We start from the raw sequence: 19,121 nt of genomic DNA on the forward strand, positions 1-19,121 counted from the left end.
GGGGGGTTTAAACTGGGGGTATTCTAATTTACATTATAATGTATTGCTTAGACTTCTGTATAGCTGGTGGTGTTCTGCATTGATGTATAATGATTTATACAGCAATGCTGAATACCACCAACTATACAGGACGGCAAGTCCCAGCAATACATTATATTAAGTAGGGATGCACCTGTGCCAATACTGGGCATTATCACAAGTACTCGTACTCGTGAAAATGACCCAATACTAAACGCAGATACCGGCACTGGCGAAACTACCAGGGCTGCATCAGTCGCATTTGCGACCAGGCCCTGGTGTTCCGCCAGTTTGGGGGGCCCAGAGAGACCAGAACACTGACATTGATTTGCTATGTGTTCCGGAGATCACACTGCGGCCGGGGGGCGTACCTGCGTTGCCATTGACTTTAATGCAACAACACGCCCCCTCCCGCCCCAGAATGCAGTGAGGCGGCCGGGATGCGATCCAGTGCGTTCCAGCACGAATCGGGCTGGAACTAGCCCTGAAAGTCATAACATACATAGAGGGGAATTTATCAAAACTGGAGCAGACAGAATCTGGAGCAGTTACCCATGGCAACCAATCAGCATCCACCTTTTATTTTTAAACCTTAACTGAAGAGAGAAGCTGATTGCTTGTCATAGGCAACTGCTCCAGATACTTTTGCTTCAGTTTTGATAAATTCCCCTCATACTGTTTGAGTGTGTGTGTAGGCCAATGTAGTTGGATCTGTATGTGCGTTATAATCGAAATTGATCGATTAAAAAAAATTTTGATTAATCGAACAGAAAATTTTGAATCATTACCAGCCCTAATATATTTCAGTTTAGCAGTCCTTAGATTTGTTTTATCTTTTTTTTCCAAGGTAAAGCTGTAAATAACACACTTGCTGTCCTAGGTTTCGGTTCGCTCACTCACTCTTTTGAATCTATGGAAGTGGCCATGGTCGTCACTAGGCTTCTCTACCAGTTTGGGATACAAAATGTCTTTCTCTCTTTATCTTCATTACATGGGAGGTTAAGGGAATTAGTAAATTACAGAATATATCTTGTAAGGAAGATAAATAGGGCAGCTAACCATTATTTTTATAAATGATTAGTTAGACAATTTTCTTCTCTTTAACTGCCTCCGGGCCGGCCGTAGTAGAAAAACGGCCGGCCCGGAGCTCTCTAGATCTGAGCGGGCGTCTTTAGACGTCCGCTCAACTCGAAGTCGCCGGCCAATGCTATTCAATGGAGCTGTCTTAACTCCATGTCACGGTCGCAAGTCGCTTCTACCGGACCCTTTTTTCGGCGGATTTTGCTTTTTTTCTATGGAGCCCGACTGAGAAGGTCGCGCTACCGTCGCTGGATCATCGCCCCGAAAGTCGCGCTATCCCGGCCGCTGCAAAGGTATGTCGCTATGTGTGAACGAGGTCTTAACTGATGAGCGGTAAAAGCTTTTAAAGTGCCGCCTATGGCCAATTTTGGGTATGGTATTTTTCTGCGATTTCGCGGGTGCGCGCAATTTTAAAGCTTGACATGTTTGGTGTCTATTTACCCGACGTGACCCGATCTTTTATATTTTACCAAAAAACTGGTTAATAGTAAATGTTTCATAATATAATGTAAAAAAAACTTTTTTTCTCAAATTTTCTGTAATTTTTCCTAATTATAATAAAAAATAAAAACCCCAGGGGTGATTAAATACCACCAAAAGAAATCTCTATCTGTCCCCAAAAAATGGTATAAAATTAATTTCAGTACAGCGTTGCATGACGGAATAAACGTCAGTCAAAGTACCGCAGCGCTGAACACTGAAAAATGGCCTGGCCAGGAAGGGGGTCTAAACACCTAGTCTTGAAGTGGTAAATGAATAATCGAATAAAAGAAACAAAATTAGTACCGTCATTTATTTAAAATAAAATACACAAATGCAGTGTTACAGACCTACAATTTATTTCTCAATAAAACATTACGCACATTTTTTGAAATTGCACTGCACTGGAATGCAGGGCATTGCAGTACCGTGCGTTCCAGTGCATTTGGGATCCATTGAAATGAATAGCACCGCAATGAACTTCCTGCAACAAAAGTTGTCAGGCTGAAACTGAAAATGACACTTCCCACATTTATTTTTATATATATATATATAATTTAATTTGTATATATTATGTCAGACATTTTAATTAGGTTAATAGATTTAATATAATGTGAATTGTAAACATTTTGTGACATATATTTTTTTACTTTATTACTGGGTCAGTCTCCTATTGGATATTTCAAATTGCAATAGCAGGCTGGCTATTGCACCCGCCCACTACAGCCCGAAAAATTAAACTGAATGCTGCCACCACAGATGAGCTGCAATATATTCAATTGTTCTGACAATTTTACATGCAAGTAAATGTTAAACTACATGTGTTGACAGCCATTGAGATATTAATATTTAAGGGAGAAAAAAGTTATGTTGGTGTGAACAAAAACTCTTTAAGTCAGGGCCAAGATATGTTATCATAATCACCAGTGGTTAGTGTTTGTGGCCGCTCCACTTCAGGTAGTAGGGAGTGAGCTCTATGCTGGATATTGTCCGTATGCTAGCAGGTTATGCAAGTCTTCGCGACCCGGTATTACATTTTTGGTTAGCACTCCCTCACAGGGAAGGAGGGGGGTGTGTGTGTGTGGAGGAATGAGGGTTGACAATGGGGAGACAATGTTAAAAACGTGGGTAGGGGGGGAATTGGATCAGCTGACAGTCCCCACCAGAAGTGTAGAGCCCACATCAGTGCCACATCTCCAGCACTTGGAAACTGCTACAACAATGTAATTAAAAAAATATATATATTTTAGACCATTTCATTTAGACCATTATTTGTAAGAGGATTCTTGGATCTTCAGTTTCACTGAACTCTTCCTTTTTTTTTCTGCCATGCAAAGGTTCTTTTATGTGTCTTTTATATGTTTTTCCTTTTGCTTGGATAGGTTTTTCTATTCATGCAAATGCTGCTCTTTATTGCCTGAGAATTGTCTCCACAGTTTTGCTGGACATAAGCTAGATGATAAACTAGCAGAAATCAGGTCAAATCTTCTTTGACATAATGTTGGACTTCCTTGACTTCTTGTCTCTCTGGGTCAAAAAGAGTCTGAATTCGGTCTATTCAAAATGTAAAAAAATTAAGCTTTTTTGGAAAAAGGCTTGATTCCTGTTCCTGTACTGCTGGATTTAAAATTTTTGGACAACAACTTACCATCTATCACTCAAAATGCCTATCTAAAATCCTAATGATGTTCTTTCAGGACTGACTGTTTTACAGTGAGCCTTTAAGCATATATTAACTGTGAAGAAAATCTTTAATTGTGTCATTACATCAACAACAAGAATATACAAGAGCCTTTTCTTATATTTCCTTTAAAACAGGATAATGTTAAAAGAATTTATTTCGGAATTAAACGTCAACAATCGAAATTTGAGACTGACGTTTAATTCCAGTGATCGGGAAATCCCATTTTTGGACCTAATGATTAGGTTTGGGACGGGGAGACTGACCACGAGAACCTACAGAAAGGAGACCGCAGCCAATACACTTCTTCATGCAAATAGCCATCACCCCCTGTCACTCAAACAAGGAATCCCCACAGGACAGTTCCTGAGAATTAAAAGGAACTGCACTGAACATAAAGACAGAGGGGATACTCACACAGAACCCTCCGAACAAGTAAAACAAAAGTAGGAAAGAAGAATAGGGCAGAGATTTTAAAGGGTAAAAACAACAAGAAGGGAGAACCGAAAGAAAAGGTAGCAAATCATGTGAGAATGATCATGCAATATGGGTCAAGCTTGCCAAAGCTGAGACGAATCTTTGAAAAACATTGGCATGTTCTTAACCTATGCCCGACACTCTCCGATATAGTCGGCCCCCGTCCACTTCTGACAGCAAGGAGAGCTAAAAACCTGAAAGACCATCTAGTAAATTCCGAATACAGACCAAGTAAAGATAATTCATTTATATCAGTGTTACCCAAAATAAAAGGAATGCATCCCTGTGGTAAATGCCACATATGTCCATATGTAGAAAATACAAAACATTTTCAAGATTCAGAGGGAATAAAATCATATCAAATTACCCAGTTCATTAACTGTAATACAGAGAAAGTAATATACATGCTGGAATGCCCTTGTAAGAAAGCATATGTTGGGAAAACAAAACGACAGTTACGCATACGTATAGGAGAACATTTAAGGGATTTAAAGAATAAAGACATGGATAGCCCCATAGCAATACACTTTGCAGACCATCATAATTCCTCCCTAGAAGGCCTGAGGGTAAAGGGGATCTATGCCTTGAACCTACCATCAAGAAGAGGAGATTTTGACAAAATACTCCTGCAGAAAGAAAAATGTGGGTTTACAGACTCAACACCCTGTTACCCGCAGGCCTAAACAATGAAATGAATCAAAATGTAAAAAAATTAAGCTTTTTTGTAAAAAGGCTTGATTCCTGTTCCTGTACTGCTGGATTAAAAAATTTTGGACAACAACTTACCATCTATCACTCAAAATGCCTATCTAAAATCCTAATGATGTTCTTTCAGGACTGACTGTTTTACAGGGAGCCTTTAAGCATATATTACCGTAACTGTGAAGAAAATCTTTAATTGTGTCATTACATCAACAACAAGAATATATAAGAGCCTTTTCTTATATTTCCTTTTAAAACAGGATAATTAACTCAGCCTTCCTTGCATCCAAAACCTTTTTGTCTTTTTTTTGTGCACTAAAAGAGATCAACTAGAGATTGATCCATTACCTCAGCCGTAAAATCTACATCAACCAAATAAGATGAATCATCATTTGTTGAAGTTTACAAGTCCTTTAGGGACAAGTTCAAGAAATATAAAAGTGCAATCCACTTAAGCAGTTATTTCCAACTGAAGGGCAAGAATAGCCTCAGTTGTTGTACATCAAATATTGTTGGCCAGGACTGCACCTTGCAGAATTTGTAGATTAACAGGGCTATTCACAAAAGGGTGAAGAGTTTGAAGAAGGCAGGAGAAGTGAACAATCTAGGACAACATAGCTGAACTGTAAAGTGAGCTGAATTGGAGAATTTTTCCAAATCCGCTATTTTGTCCTAGATTGTTCACTTCTCCTGCCTTCTCCAAACACCCTTTTGTGAATAGCCCTGTAGATGTCCAAACCAAGTAAGAGCTGACCATGAATCATTGTATTCTCTTAAAGTGACATTAAACCCTCAGATTTTTTAACATAAACCATTACTGTAATGTGTGCCTTACTGTAATCCATGGTAGTTTCCCTTCTCTTTGCTGCTCTTCCTTTTAAATCCTCATGTCTTCTCATGCTTGGGGAGAACTTCCCTTTTGCAGCTGAGTGCCTCTTCCTGTAGTGCTGGCTCAGGTTGCAAACCTACACACAGACACCATGTATCCATTCCAGAGACAAGGCAGTCTGCTGCAAAACAGAAGTTCTGCCCAGCATGAGAACAGATTTAAAAGGAAGAGCAGCAAAGAGAAGGGAAACAACCATGGATTACAGTAAGGCACACATTAAAGTATTGTTTTATGTAAAAAAATCTGAGGGTTTATTGTCACTTTAATAATTATACACAGTACATCTCCATTTTGAAAATATGGCTTGCACTCATATGCTTTTTTCTATGCACCTTCCACATCAACACATTAGTTACCTTTCCTTGAATTGTTTCCATCTAAGATTAATTTGGCAAGCAACTGTAGAATATGCTGATGGGCTACTAGAAGAATGGACTAAATGGATGCCATGATTTAGTAAAGCTGTTTATTGGGGGCTCATGGACATGGCATTATCTGTAAGCATAGACCATTGTTTCTCATTATTTAAGCATATTGTAGAATAAGTCCACTTTAACATTAGCAGGAAGATTTCTTGGCTCGAAATCCCACCAAGACAATAACAGTGTTGCTTGGCTTTAAGTTTTAGTTCTTTTTTTGTGGTTTCTGCGTGGGGTCCCCCCTTAAAATTCATACCAGACCCCTATCTGGGATAAGGGTCTGTTATAGATTTTTGAGATGGCACATGCCGTTAATTTTTATTTACTTTTTTACATTTTAGAGTTGGTTACGTCAAAATTTGTAATGCTAAGTAAAAAGGTTGAAAAATGCTGGTTTAGAGCAATTAACCTCTTTTGACAACTTTTGAGATATCATTGACATGGAGAGTTCACCGTTTACACTCATCAGGTTTCTTTCAGTGTATTGTGTTTTCTATTTTCAATATGCTTATCTAAAAGTTTTTGTGGGTTTTTTTTCTCATAGTGCATAAGTTGTGTGCTGATAACCTATAACCCTGTGACTTTTTTTGCTGCTTCACAGTATCTTAAAAGACTGTTTTGCAACATTCTTTTTCAGGTTGGTCTATAATACCACAACCAAAACTACAGCTTCTCCAGAGGGAGTTGATGTAAGGGTCCCAGGCTTTGGACAGACATACCCATTGGAATTTCTTGATCCTAGCAAAAGGAGCTTAGGTAAATAAAAGAACAATACTCTTGCCAGAAACCTGTGCATTATAAACTTGTAAACTGTTTAGAGTCATGCGTTTAAAGTTCATCTTTGGGCATGTCTTTCATCTTCTCAACTTTTAAATGTTCACCCTTACATAATGTATAGTTCATTTTGTAGATACAGGGCTGCATGGTTGTCATCAGATAGTGAGAGAGATTAAAGTTGTTTACCCACAAGGTTCATTAAATCAAAGGAGAATTTTACTCTTTCTGTGCAAATGTGTGATGTGAAAACAATGACAATAAAGAATGTAGCCTTCTCTTGACTAGGCAAACAGACCACTTTAGATTGAAAATGTAAGCATGGACAAAGATCTTAGGGCTAGTTCACACCATCCTCAGTGCGTTCCGGCCCAATTGTGACTGGATCGCCTCACGGCCGGCTCACTTTGTTTTGGGGCGGGCGGTGAATTGAACTTAATAGCAACGCAGCAACGCCCTCCAACCGCAATGTGATCGACTACATGGGAACGCTTGGCACATCAGTGCCTGCGTTCCAGTCTGGTGCGGTCAGAAAAAATAGTGTGTGCACTATTGCAGCCGGAGGGCGTGGGGGCCTATGTCATTGAGTTCAATGCAGCGCCCCCAAAATAAAGTGAGCTGCCCGGAATGCGATCCAGTATGTTCCAGCCACATTCGAGGATGGTGTGAACTAGCCCTTAGTGTTCTAGTTACAAATCCTCTTGGGAGAAAAATGTGTATTGTAGTTGATATAATAGAATATTACTCACAGGTAAGCCTAGGACAGTGTTTGGCATTTGTATTTTTTCTTGCTATAGGAATTTTTGAGGTAGTATAACATTCATCATAATTACATCCCATCCATTTCTTTACCCATTAATCTGCAGGATTTATTCCAAATTAATATTCTCTGAGTAAACTCTGTGGAATTCCCAGAGGGATTATTCCACATTGAAACGCTTGAGCATTTATCTTAAAATTAGAGTCCGTTACCATGCATGTGACTTTTAATCGGAGCGCTTAAGATATATGACACAAAGACTGAAAGTATGTTTGCAGTCTTTTTATCCAATTACATGTCCATAGGCTTGATGTACAGTCAATGTGTTTTGTGAAATGAACCTCCTCCTTCCAGACAGGTGTCGACACAATACTTGATATAATAGTGTCAATAGTCTATAGCAATCTACATAATAAATATAAACAATATCACAAAAACATAACTATAATAGCCATGTACTTGTAACAATTGCAGTATGTTTTACTTGGTATAAACATATACTGTATTTGCAGGATCTCTTGTCGCCCAGAAAAAAAAAAAAAGCCTTAAAGTGGTTTAGAACCACTTTAAGGCTGAGCACTAACATAATCAGCTAGGTGGAGTGTTGCTTGCATGCTCGGCGGCTTTTTTTCCTGCCATTTAGTCCAGAGGAAGCCTCCTCCCACTGCTGCCTCTCCTTTTCAAGCACTTTGTGGATCAACCATTCTCCGGTCTCCTTTCACTGTCTACCTACAGTGACTTGATCGTACATGTATAACAATCAAAAGTTAGGGTTTAATGAGATGTCATAACCATTGCACAAGTAAAGTCACAGAAGGTTTATTGTTTCAAATTATTTTAACATGATTGCATTAAAAAGTTTTTTGTCATAAAAGCATGATTCCCCCCATTTAAGCCTGTATGCACCGCCAGAAAAATATAAACTACAATTCATAAATGCATATCCAGTTCCTTCAGAAAATTAGTCATCTCATATAGTGGTATTCTGGCCAACTTGCGTATCAGACATAGATTTCGACACATTTCGCTCTATTCTTCGCTCTTCCTCAGGGGGATGGAGGTAACCAATCTAATAATAACAACTTACAATTACATTTCAATCCATAATATGTAAATAGGTTTATAACATTCATTATAACCATTTCATAAATTAATATTTGTGGCGACCAACCAATGGACATAAGGCCCCCCCGCCCGATAGATACCCACTACTTACCAGGACACCCCGTGTCCAAGAAGGACTTCACAGGAGAGGGAGAGAGAGGTGTGAACAGCCTCCAATCAAACTCCTATCCCACCCGAGCCGGGGACACCGGAACCAAAGGTGGAAAGGACACCCGCACAGCCAATTCACTTGTCACTTTTTGAGTAAGCCTCTAGTGTCCACCAAAGGCAAGAGACTTTGAGTATGCAAACTTCCTTATTCAAACCTGTTAAACCACACAAAATATCGCTAATGATCAAATCTTAATGGTTAATTGAATATCCTCTCTGTGGTATGCATCCTATATATTAACCACCTTGCCCTAGTTTAAATAATATAATATACCAGAAATCAACTAGACCTAAAGCTAGATATATCCAGGTAAAGACAGTAAAGCCCACTATTTGACAAGCCCCACACGTGAATATAGTACAATAAAAGTGGTATATCCACCTTTTGGATTAAAGACTATCCATCCAAAATCCCCCTTTCTTATATACTGACCAGAGAAAATAACTAATGTGGATGAAAGTAAAAGTGTAACAAAGGTGTATGTCAATAAAGCAATTAATAATAGGTATAGTAATGCATAATAAATAAAGAGGAAGATCCTAATTTAAGGATATCTTCCAATATATATTCCATGAATTACCACTTAAGATATAAATATATGTACATATATATATTTAATTGAAAAAAATATTTATAAGAATGTACAATCATTAAAGTGTGGCTATACATAGCTCTGCTTCCCCCTCCCCCTTATGATCCCCACCACCGACTTGACGTCAGGCATGTAAATTACATATGATGTCATCGGCGGTGCGGGTACCCACTGCGCCTACGTCCATATCTGGGCCTGGACTGAGCTATTCCCCAGCAACCGAGGACGTAAGTCGGCAGTCACGCCCCCCTCTTCCCACATAGCATGATGCAGTCACGGCCGCACAGCTACACCGTACAGGTCTCACCCACGACTGCATACAACGGCCCCGCCGAACCCCACAGCCCGACCAAGGCAGAGACAGGAAAACCAGGGTCCCCGAAACAGGAGGAGACGCCCCCCGTCTCCCATAGCTAGTACCACCCCCGGGCCAGGGGTCTCAATACACGGGAAGGCCAACACAAATAACGATCTGGCAGATATTTAAATAAACATATTGATCAAATCCATGATACAATTTTTAATACATTTCTTATACAGCCATCTTTTATTATTATTACAATAATCTCACGGAACATGAACCCCTTCCAGAATGGGTTTAAAATCAAGGTGCAGCAATGCCATCCCACTAAATTCCAAACTAAGTGTTATTTTACTATCACAAAGTTTTTATCAAAATTTCAAAAAGACAAGGAAATAAAATACACAAAGTATCTTGCATGACAAATACGGCTACACAGTCAAAGGTCATGAATCTGCATAGTAGTGGCTTTCTTGACAAATCAGATTATAGATGCTCACAAAGCAACAAACAAAAATGAACTTCACATAGTGAGCTCAAAATAACAATATTAGGAGACCAATAAGGGGGGGAGAGGTAAAAGTGTGGAAAGGAGAAAGAATAGAAAAAGATCAGAGAGGCATTCGGGACACGGCGAATATAAATCGGTATTGTAACAGAAACTCTTGGTTAAGGAGACTCAGAAATATACAAGTATTGCATCCACGGGTCCCATACCCGTTCAATTTTACTTCGGGTATCACTGAGGATGCTACTCAGCTTCTCATGTACCATTTTATCCACGACAATTTTAGAAATTACTTGTCTGAACGGAACGGCCTGGGATTTCCAGGCCTGTGCTAAGGAAATGTTGGCAGCCAGAAAAAAGAATGACAATATTTCAGCTTCGAACCTGGATAGACCGGGGACTGGACAATTCAATAAGACATACTGTGGGTCACTGGGTGGGCAGATCCTGAGTACCTTTTATAAATCAAGGCATAAAGTCTATTCCAGTATGGGCAGAGGCATGGGCATTCCCACCCAGTATGCAACATTGTTCCAGTAAGCCCGCATCCCCTGAAGCATAAAGGTGACTGACCAGGGTAGATAGCCGACAGTCTGGAGGGCACCATATACCAGCGCGAGAAGACTTTATAATTAGCTTCTATCAGGGATACGTTTAGCCATCCTTTCGACAACCTGGAACAACAGGTATGGCACAACTCCAAGGGCAGCTCAGTCTGCAATTCCCAGTAAAGCATATACAACAATTTGGAGGAGGAATTTAAAAAGAGTGGATAGAGGAGAGATATCCCCCCATGTGGCGTATTCGATTGCATACACCACCGTTTATACGGAATAAGTAGAAAAAAATAAATAGAAAACGATTGTGCGGATTTTTTTTTATTCTGACACGGCTCCGTGTCAGAATAAAAAAAAAAAAAAAAAGCTTCGGCTTTTACCTTGGCTCAGTTGAGCCGAAGCATATGCCTTCGGCTCGACTGAGCCGCTCGGCCGACTTCGGGAGCTGTACGGGCTATAGTGAATAGCCCGTACAGCAGCTCTTCGGTTCTACTAATATAGGGGTCTAAGGGGTCTAATATAGGGGTCTAAGGGGTCTGAATAGACCCCTTAGAACATTGGGGACAGATATAAGTGGAGATGTAACAAAGAGCAACAGGTCATCTGCAAAAAGTGTGCATTTATGCTCCACTCCCCCACAGATAACCCCTTGATATCAACATTGGTGGCAATGGCAAGGGGTTCTATCGCCAATGCAAAGAGCAATGACGACAAGGGGCATCCTTGTCGAGTGCCAGTAAAAACACCAAGGGTTCAGATAGCCTCGGATACGAATCTGTGCCGATGGGTTAGAGTATAGAGTGAGCAGTAGTCTAAGGAAAGATGGGCCAAAACCCCAGCGCTTCAGTAGAGTAAACATATAGAGCCAGGAAACCGAATCAAATTCCTTTTGTAAGTCAACGGATAACAACATGCCCTCCTGCCAGGACCCACCATTCCAGTTAGATTGTAGAAGATAAATAATATCAATTGCCCTCCTAATCTGGTCTGGGCCTTGACGTCCCATTATAAAACCCACTTGGTCCACGTGCATGTAGGAAGCCCAAAAAATGTTTAGTTGGTTAGCTAAAATTTTGGTCAAAAGTTTAAGGTCATTGTTTATTAATGTATAGGTCTATAATTGGAGATTTCACCCAGGTCCTTATTCAGCTTAGGTATCACACTAATAAAGGCTCGATTCAGGTCCGGGTCCTAAGGTGCTCCAGCATGGAGAGCATTGAGGAATGATGGGGAACCAGAGTATCCGCAAAATGTTTATAATACAGTGCGGAGGAACTATCTGGGTCCGTAGCCAAAGAGCTCTTAGCCTGTTTTATGGTCAGTCTTATTTCAGCCGGTGACATTGGTTCCTCCATGAGTTGACAATTTTCCGGGGACAGAAAGGTGAGGAGGAGTCCCTGAAAAAGGATTCCAGTGTCGAGGAGGGGGTCGCGGGTGGACTTTTATATAGAGAGGAAAAAAAGTAAATTTTTGGGATTCAGGGAATATATGCCAGATTTACAACGTATTCTAGGGGCAGAGTGTGTTCGAGGAGTCAGGGAGAGTTTGTGCGCAAGCAAGGTGCCAATTTTGTCTCTGAGTAGAATTTATTATCCGTCCAACGAAAGCTCTTTTCAGTGCGCGTAGTCAGTGTGCATGTTAGGTTCTAAGCGGGTAGTTTCCAGGCTGCGCTGTAGAGCAGGTGTCTGAGTGCGTTTATGGTTACAGGATAATTTTTGAATAGTAGCATTCAGTTCGGTTATGCGCTTCAGGGCCTGTTTTTTAAATTTGGAGGCATAGTCTATAAGCCAACCTCTGATAGTCGCTTTGTGCACTGCCCAGATCGTTATGGGGGACACAGTAGGTGTGACATTGAGTTGGAAATAAAAAGTGAGTTGAGATTCCAACATGGAGCACAGGGCCGGATCACTCGAGTGATTCGTTCAGCCTCCAACAAAATGACCTATCAGGGTCCCTCATGTGTGACATCGATAGGATAACCATAGAGTGATCTGACCAGGATATTTCTCAAATTTTTAGAGGAGGCGACCAAGGGCACAACCGAAGGGGACACAAGGAGATGGTTAATCCTCGCATAACTCAAGTGGGCCAGGGAATAGTGAGTATAGTCTTTCGCAGTGGGGTTCAGCTCTCTCCAAACATCAATCAAATAGTGGGAATGTAATAATCGGGCCAAACCAGTACCCAACTTGGAAATACGCTTAGCATGATATCTGTCCCCATGCGATAGATCTATGCAAAGGTCTAAGGCAATATTAGAGTCAACCCCACAGATCAGATTACCCGCCACATGAGGAAGGAGGGTTTGTAACATAGAACGGAAGAACGTCAGCTGGGCATTATTATGGGCATAATAGGAAATTAAATGTAAATGGGTGGTCCTCCAATGTAGCATTTCACCAATAAGTAGCGACCTTCAGGGTCCCCAATCTCCAGCTCAAGATGAAAGGGCACAGCCTTAGAAAAGCAAATCGCGTGGGGCGTGACTAGGCTGGATGAACATGACAGAGCTATTAGGGAACTCTGTGATGCAAACTGGCGGATGGCCATGGGGCAGCGAAATCTCCTCTACAAGGTGGAGGACCAGGAGAACCGCAATCTGCGGGATAATCTGCAGATTCGGGGCCTACCGGAGGCTACGGCCGACGCGGATCTCATTGCCTCCCTGCAAGGTATATTCAATACTATCCTGGGGAGACCGGTCTCTACACCCATACGCTTTGACAGAGCCCACAGGGCGCTGCGCCTACGTAATCTGTCGGACTCGGCTCCCCGAGATGTTATATGCAGATTTCACAACTATGGGGATAAGGAAGAAGTGTCCCGCAAGCTGAGGGGGATGTCAGCCATCGACTTTGATGGAGCCCAGCTCCACATATACCCGGACCTGGCCCGTGAAACCCTGGAGCGCAGATGAGCCCTGCGCCCTCTATTGGACCAACTGAGGAAGGATGGGATCATCTACCGTTGGGGCTTCCCAGCTAGCCGGATCGCCCGGAAAGGAGGCAGGTCTACCACCTTGCGCTTTCCGGAGGAACTGGAATCCTTCTGTTCTGAGCTCAACATCCCTGTACCTGAATTACCCGGCTGGGTCTGCGAGGTACCGGGCCCATCAGGTGACGCGACTGCAACTTGGCGCACACCATCCAAGAAAAGGCGTTCTGGAAGACCATAAGCATCCGCAGGACATGGGTGAGACGGGACTCTGTCCTCATGTTCTTTCTTTTACCGTTATGTGATACACACGACCACTGGATAAGTGGTAGTTAGTTGGATCGCAAGCTCAACGAAATGTCTGAGCATTACCTCAGATACTGTACACATCTGGGTTTCGGATCGCTTTTCAACTTTTGTTTTTCTGTTTTTTTTTTCTTTTTTTGAATTTTCTCTCTCTTACGGCATAAGTTTACCGTTTGCGGTTGATGCATGTTGCATCGAAGGTTATTGTAAAAGACATATCGGGCTGTGGGCTAGGGCCTGCTCCACGTGCACTAAAGTGGACGTTTCACCGTTTGGACTCACCTGCTCAGCAGGTATGGGTGGTTGACAGCTATTCCATCGGCTGTTAACCAATTGTTCTTCATGTTGTTTAAATGTACTGCTTGTCTACCTGTATGTCTATGTCCCCCTCCTACCCTCCCCTCCCACTGCCTCTCCTTTGTATGTTTGTCTTCTCGATGTAGGAATGTTACTGTATCTCACATTGTGCTGTGCCGCAGGGGTGCTCCTGACTCACCATGGCAACTGTAAACTTGACCTCTTATAATGTAAGAGGTCTGAACACCCCAACCAAACGACACCAGGTCTTAAAGGAACTTCATAGACTATCTAGCGACATAGTGTTTCTCCAAGAGACACACCTCTCGCATTGTACCAACACGCGCTTGTTCTCTTATCGCTATCCCACATGGTATTATAGCCTCTCAGATTCCAACAGGGCTAGAGGAGTTGCCATTGGTGTTTGCAGGGGCACTCCTTTTGTACTATCTGAAATGAAAGTGGATGATGGGGGAAGATTTGTATTCCTGAAGGGAACTCTAGGCAACACCTCATGTACATTGGCATGTATATATTGCCCAAACCAAAATCAAATTGGCTTTCTTACCAGGACGCTTAACAGCCTCCTGGACTTTGTCTCAGGGGTCCTACTGGTGGGGGGGGACTTTAACCTGGCATTGGAACCACACTTGGACGTATCCTCAGGCCGCTCAGCAATCTCCTATAGTAAATTATCCTGCCTCAAAACATTCTTACACAAAGCACAACTAATAGACACATGGAGGTTTCACAACCCGTCTGGCAAAGACTATTCACATTATTCCGCCACCCATAAGATTTATTCGCGCATAGACATGATCTTTATTGATCATCTTCACCTACACTTGGTCAAATCGACCTCAATAGCCCCTAGGACGTTATCGGACCATTCCCCAGTTCTGACTTCCCTCACCTGGCCATCCTTACCAGTTAAATCCAATAATTGGAAATTGAATGAATACTTACTGAATTGCCCCGTCTCCAGAGCGCAGCTGACAGAGGAATTACAACTCTATTTTCAGCAAAACTCCTTACCTGGATCCTCGCCGGCTGTGGTCTGGGAGGCGCACAAAGCTGTGATCAGAGGTAGATTGATAGAACTGGGAACGAGGAAAAAACGGGAGGCAGAACGGGAAATGCAGTCCCTACTGACACAAATTAAACACCTAGAACGCCTTCATAAACGCTCTTTACAACAGGCACACCAACAGTTGCTCCAAAAGTGTAGGGAGGACCTGAAAAAAATTCTAGACCGAAACACAGCCCGTAAATTTATGTGGATGCGCCAGCGAAACTATGAGTGGAGCAACAAACCCTGGAGACATCTGGCCCGCTCTTTGCGCCTTAAACAGTCATCAACGTTCATTCCCAAAATTAAGACTAAGGGGGATAAACTGGTACATCTCTCCCAAGACATTGCCAAGGTGTTTAGCGAGTATTATCGCACCCTATATAATGTGGCAGACACTCAAACGCCTCCTACCATTGGGCCGCAGCACAGGAAAGATCTAATAGATCAGTACTTAAGTAAGGCTCACCTCCCCACACTCCCGGAGGCTGAGTTGGAGGCAGACTTTACAGAGGAGGAGTTTACAAAAGCATTACATATGATGGCTACGGGCAAGGCTCCTGGCCCAGACGGGTTCACTCTTACATATTACCGCACTTTTAAAGATATTCTGCTACCTCGTCTGACCTGCTATGCCAACTCTCTCACCTCGGGCGGGGAGTTACGGAAGGAAACAACCCTAGCGCATATCACTGTCCTACCCAAACCGGGGAAGGACCCTACCTGCTGCCCTAGTTACAGGCCTATATCGTTATTGAATGTAGATATCAAATGTAGATACCATTTGACTCAACACGGGAAACCTCACCCGGCCCAGACACGGAAAGGATTGACAGATCGATAGCTCTTTCTCGATTCTGTGGGTGGTGGTGCATGGCCGTTCTTAGTTGGTGGAGCGATTTGTCTGGTTAATTCCGATAACGAACAAGACTCCTCCATGCTGACTAGTTACGCGACCCCCGGCGGTCCGTGTCCAACTTCTTAGAGGGACAAGTGGCGTTCAGCCACACGAGATTGAGCAATAAGGGGGAGTATGGTTGACGAACCAAAAGGAAAGCATTTGCCAAGAATGTTTTCATTAATCAAGAACGAAAGTCGGAGGTTCGAAGAAGATCAGATACCGTCGTAGTTCCGACCATAAACGATGCCGACTAGCAATCCGGCGGCGTTATTCCCATGTGCCGCCGAGCAGCTTCCGGGAAACCAAAGTCTTTGGGTTCCGGGGGGAGTATGGTTGCAAAGCTGAAACTTAAAGGAATTGACGGAAGGGCACCACCAGGAGTGGAGCCTGTGGCTTAATTTGACTCAACACAGGAAACCTCACCTGGCCCAGACACTGAAAGGATTGACAGATCGATAGCTCTTTCTCGATTCTGTGGGTGGTGGTGCATGGCCGTTCTTAGGGTCTACGGCCATATCACCCTGAAAGCCCACGATCCTGTCTGATCTCGGAGGCTAAGCAGGGTGGGGCCTGGTTAGTACCTAGATGGGAGACCGCCTGGGAACACCAAGTGCCATAGACTCATCCTCTCAGAGGCTGCCCTGGATGATGACTGGGGAAAACCTAAGTTAGGTACCTGGTAACTTATTTTCCAGGAATCGTCCAGGGCAGCATGGATTCCCGCCCTGTTTATTGAGTGGTGTGTTTCAACATGAGTTTCATTGTTACTGCCTGGTGGTCCTTTCCGGCCTTCGGTTCTATGATAATACTGAGGTGGTTAGGAGGGACCGCCATGCATTTCCATTCACATGCAACGGCGCTCTTTAAAATGCCTAGGGATCAATTACACGTTAGAACTACAAGATATGTTCAAATACAATTATATGCCCCTCTTGAATGCTATTCGTGCGGACTTGCATAGATGGTCCCCTCTCTACCACTCCTGGTTGGGCAGAGTGAATGCCATTAAGATGAATGTGTTGCCGAGACTCCTATTTCTGTTCCATATGCTCCCCATGGGGGTCCCACCCTCTTATTTTACTTTATTACGTTCCCTGGTATCTAGATTTATTTGGAGGAACAGGAGAGCGAGGATATCATATAACATTCTAACCAGACCGAAATCATTAGGGGGAGTGTCCTTGCCAGACTTTAGGAGATATTATAGAGCTGTGTCCCTAGCCAGAGTCCTGGATTGGCATTATGCTGGGGAAATGAAGCTCTGGGTACAAATGGAGGCTGCAGTGAGTCGCACGACACTGTGGAAGGTCTGCTGGATCCCACAGAAATATAGAAAGTTATCTCCAGAAGCTCATCCCCTAACGAATACTACCCTATCCATCTGGGACGCACTCCATTCCAAACAAAAATGGTCATACAACTCCCCCCTGATGCTCCTATTGGGCCATATGTACTTCCCGCCGTGGCTCCTAGACGGGGGGCATCGCGCATGGATCCAGGAGGGCTCTGAGCTATTGCTACATCAGGTCATACAGGAAGGGAGAATCAAACCCTTCTCCTCCCTGTGCAGCTCGCCTAGACCCTTCTTCATGGACATGTGGCGATATGGGCAGCTGTCGCACTTCGTGGGACAACTCCCCTCACCACTGAGATCCAAACGGGACCTGAACCCATTGGAACTGCTCTTCCCAGCGGATTCAGTCCCTACTAAGAGCATCTCCTCCATGTACGATGTCTTGTCGCGTTTGGATGCCTCCTCTCACCCGCCCTATTTGGCGATCTGGGAAAAAGAGCTGGACAGCCCCCTTACTGAGAGACGCAGGGCACGTGTCTTGGCCTTCTCAAGAGGGGTGAGCAGATCCTCAGGCATGCAGGAGCTCCATTATAAGCTGTTATGTCGGTGGTATTACACTCCTCAGAAAATGCACCATATCGATAGTTCAGAGACCCCGCTGTGTTGGAGAGGCTGTGGACAGGTGGCCACACATGCTCATATATGGTGGCAATGCCCCAAAATAACACCCTTCTGGCGGCAGGTAGCTGATGAGATGTTCCACATACAGGGAACAGAGGTACACCTTGACCCCTGGGAGATGCTGTTTCATGGTGCAGAGGGATCAATGGGCCGCTATGCTCGTTCCATAACACCACATTTACTCAATGCAGCTAAAGCATTAATTCCGGCCAAATGGAAGAGTGAGTCTGCTCCTACCCTGTTGGAGTGGTTAGACAGGGTGGAAAAGATTTACTGCATTGAGGAACTTACTCTTACCGAACCTGACCAAACAGAACGCCTGTCGAAAACATGGGCGTGTTGGGTAGCTTATAAGACGACTCCAGCATACCTCACCAAGAAGAGGTTATAGGTTTCGGTGAGTCGACGACCATAAGGAGTTGGGTTAACAAAACAAAAAAAAACAAAAAAAAAAGAACCTCTGCAATAGCAAACACAGAAAAGACCTAGGTCATTGGTGTTCACTTTAGGGACCTACAGCTCAATGACTAGGCATGGGCAACAGCACAACCACTGTATAACTTATGACAGATCATATATATTATGTGTAATGTGAGAAATGATCCTACAACTTCACACCCCCATACCCCACCTACCCTTCCACCCAGTTAACCCCCATACCCTCCCCTGCTTTCCTCCCACCTCCCCGCAATCAAGCCTTTTAGGCTCAAGGCTTATTATGCTAATGCAAGATTTTAGGATAAGTTTAATGTGTTGAGCAAAATACGTACTGATATATGTATTACGATCACTCTATGGCTGATTGTTTCCCTTTTAATGTGTGTTTATGTGTAATTCTGCTTTTTGTACTTTGTACTTTTGTATGAAAACTTCTTTCAATAAAAACTTATTATACAAAAAAAAAAAGAAAAGCAAATCGCTACTCCTTTAGTCTTATCGACCGCATTGGCCAGATAAAACTGTGGATAGTGTTTGTGCAAGAACTTAGGCTGATATGAAATGGGGAAATGCGTCACTTGCAGAAACACAACATCCACATGTTGAGAATGATAGTAGTTAACCCTTTCGCTGCCAAGCCCTCCGGAACATTTTTCAAATCAGCTGGACAAGCCATTTTTGCATTTT

The 19,121-nt window shown here is 43.0% G+C and overlaps 1 protein-coding gene and 1 long non-coding RNA gene across 2 annotated transcripts in view; both read left to right on the forward strand.

Moving 5' to 3' along the window:
• Positions 1 to 19,121, forward strand: part of LOC108801424 (group XV phospholipase A2-like) — an 89,437-nt gene that overhangs the window by 20,547 nt on the left and 49,769 nt on the right. Inside the window, exon 3 of the mRNA XM_018573317.1 lies at positions 6,384 to 6,502. Within this exon, the coding sequence (XP_018428819.1) occupies positions 6,384 to 6,502 (119 nt within the window). The remainder of the gene's footprint in view (positions 1 to 6,383; positions 6,503 to 19,121) is intronic.
• On the forward strand, positions 8,593 to 16,517 carry LOC108801425. Its single transcript, XR_001942148.1, has 4 exons — positions 8,593 to 8,604; positions 8,680 to 8,686; positions 13,920 to 13,925; positions 16,173 to 16,517. It is a non-coding gene; the product is annotated as an uncharacterized LOC108801425 (long non-coding RNA).

Source organism: Nanorana parkeri, unplaced genomic scaffold (genome assembly GCF_000935625.1).
Source record: "Nanorana parkeri isolate BGI_ZX_2015 unplaced genomic scaffold, ASM93562v1 scaffold2331, whole genome shotgun sequence".
Classification (NCBI taxonomy): domain Eukaryota; kingdom Metazoa; phylum Chordata; class Amphibia; order Anura; family Dicroglossidae; genus Nanorana; species Nanorana parkeri.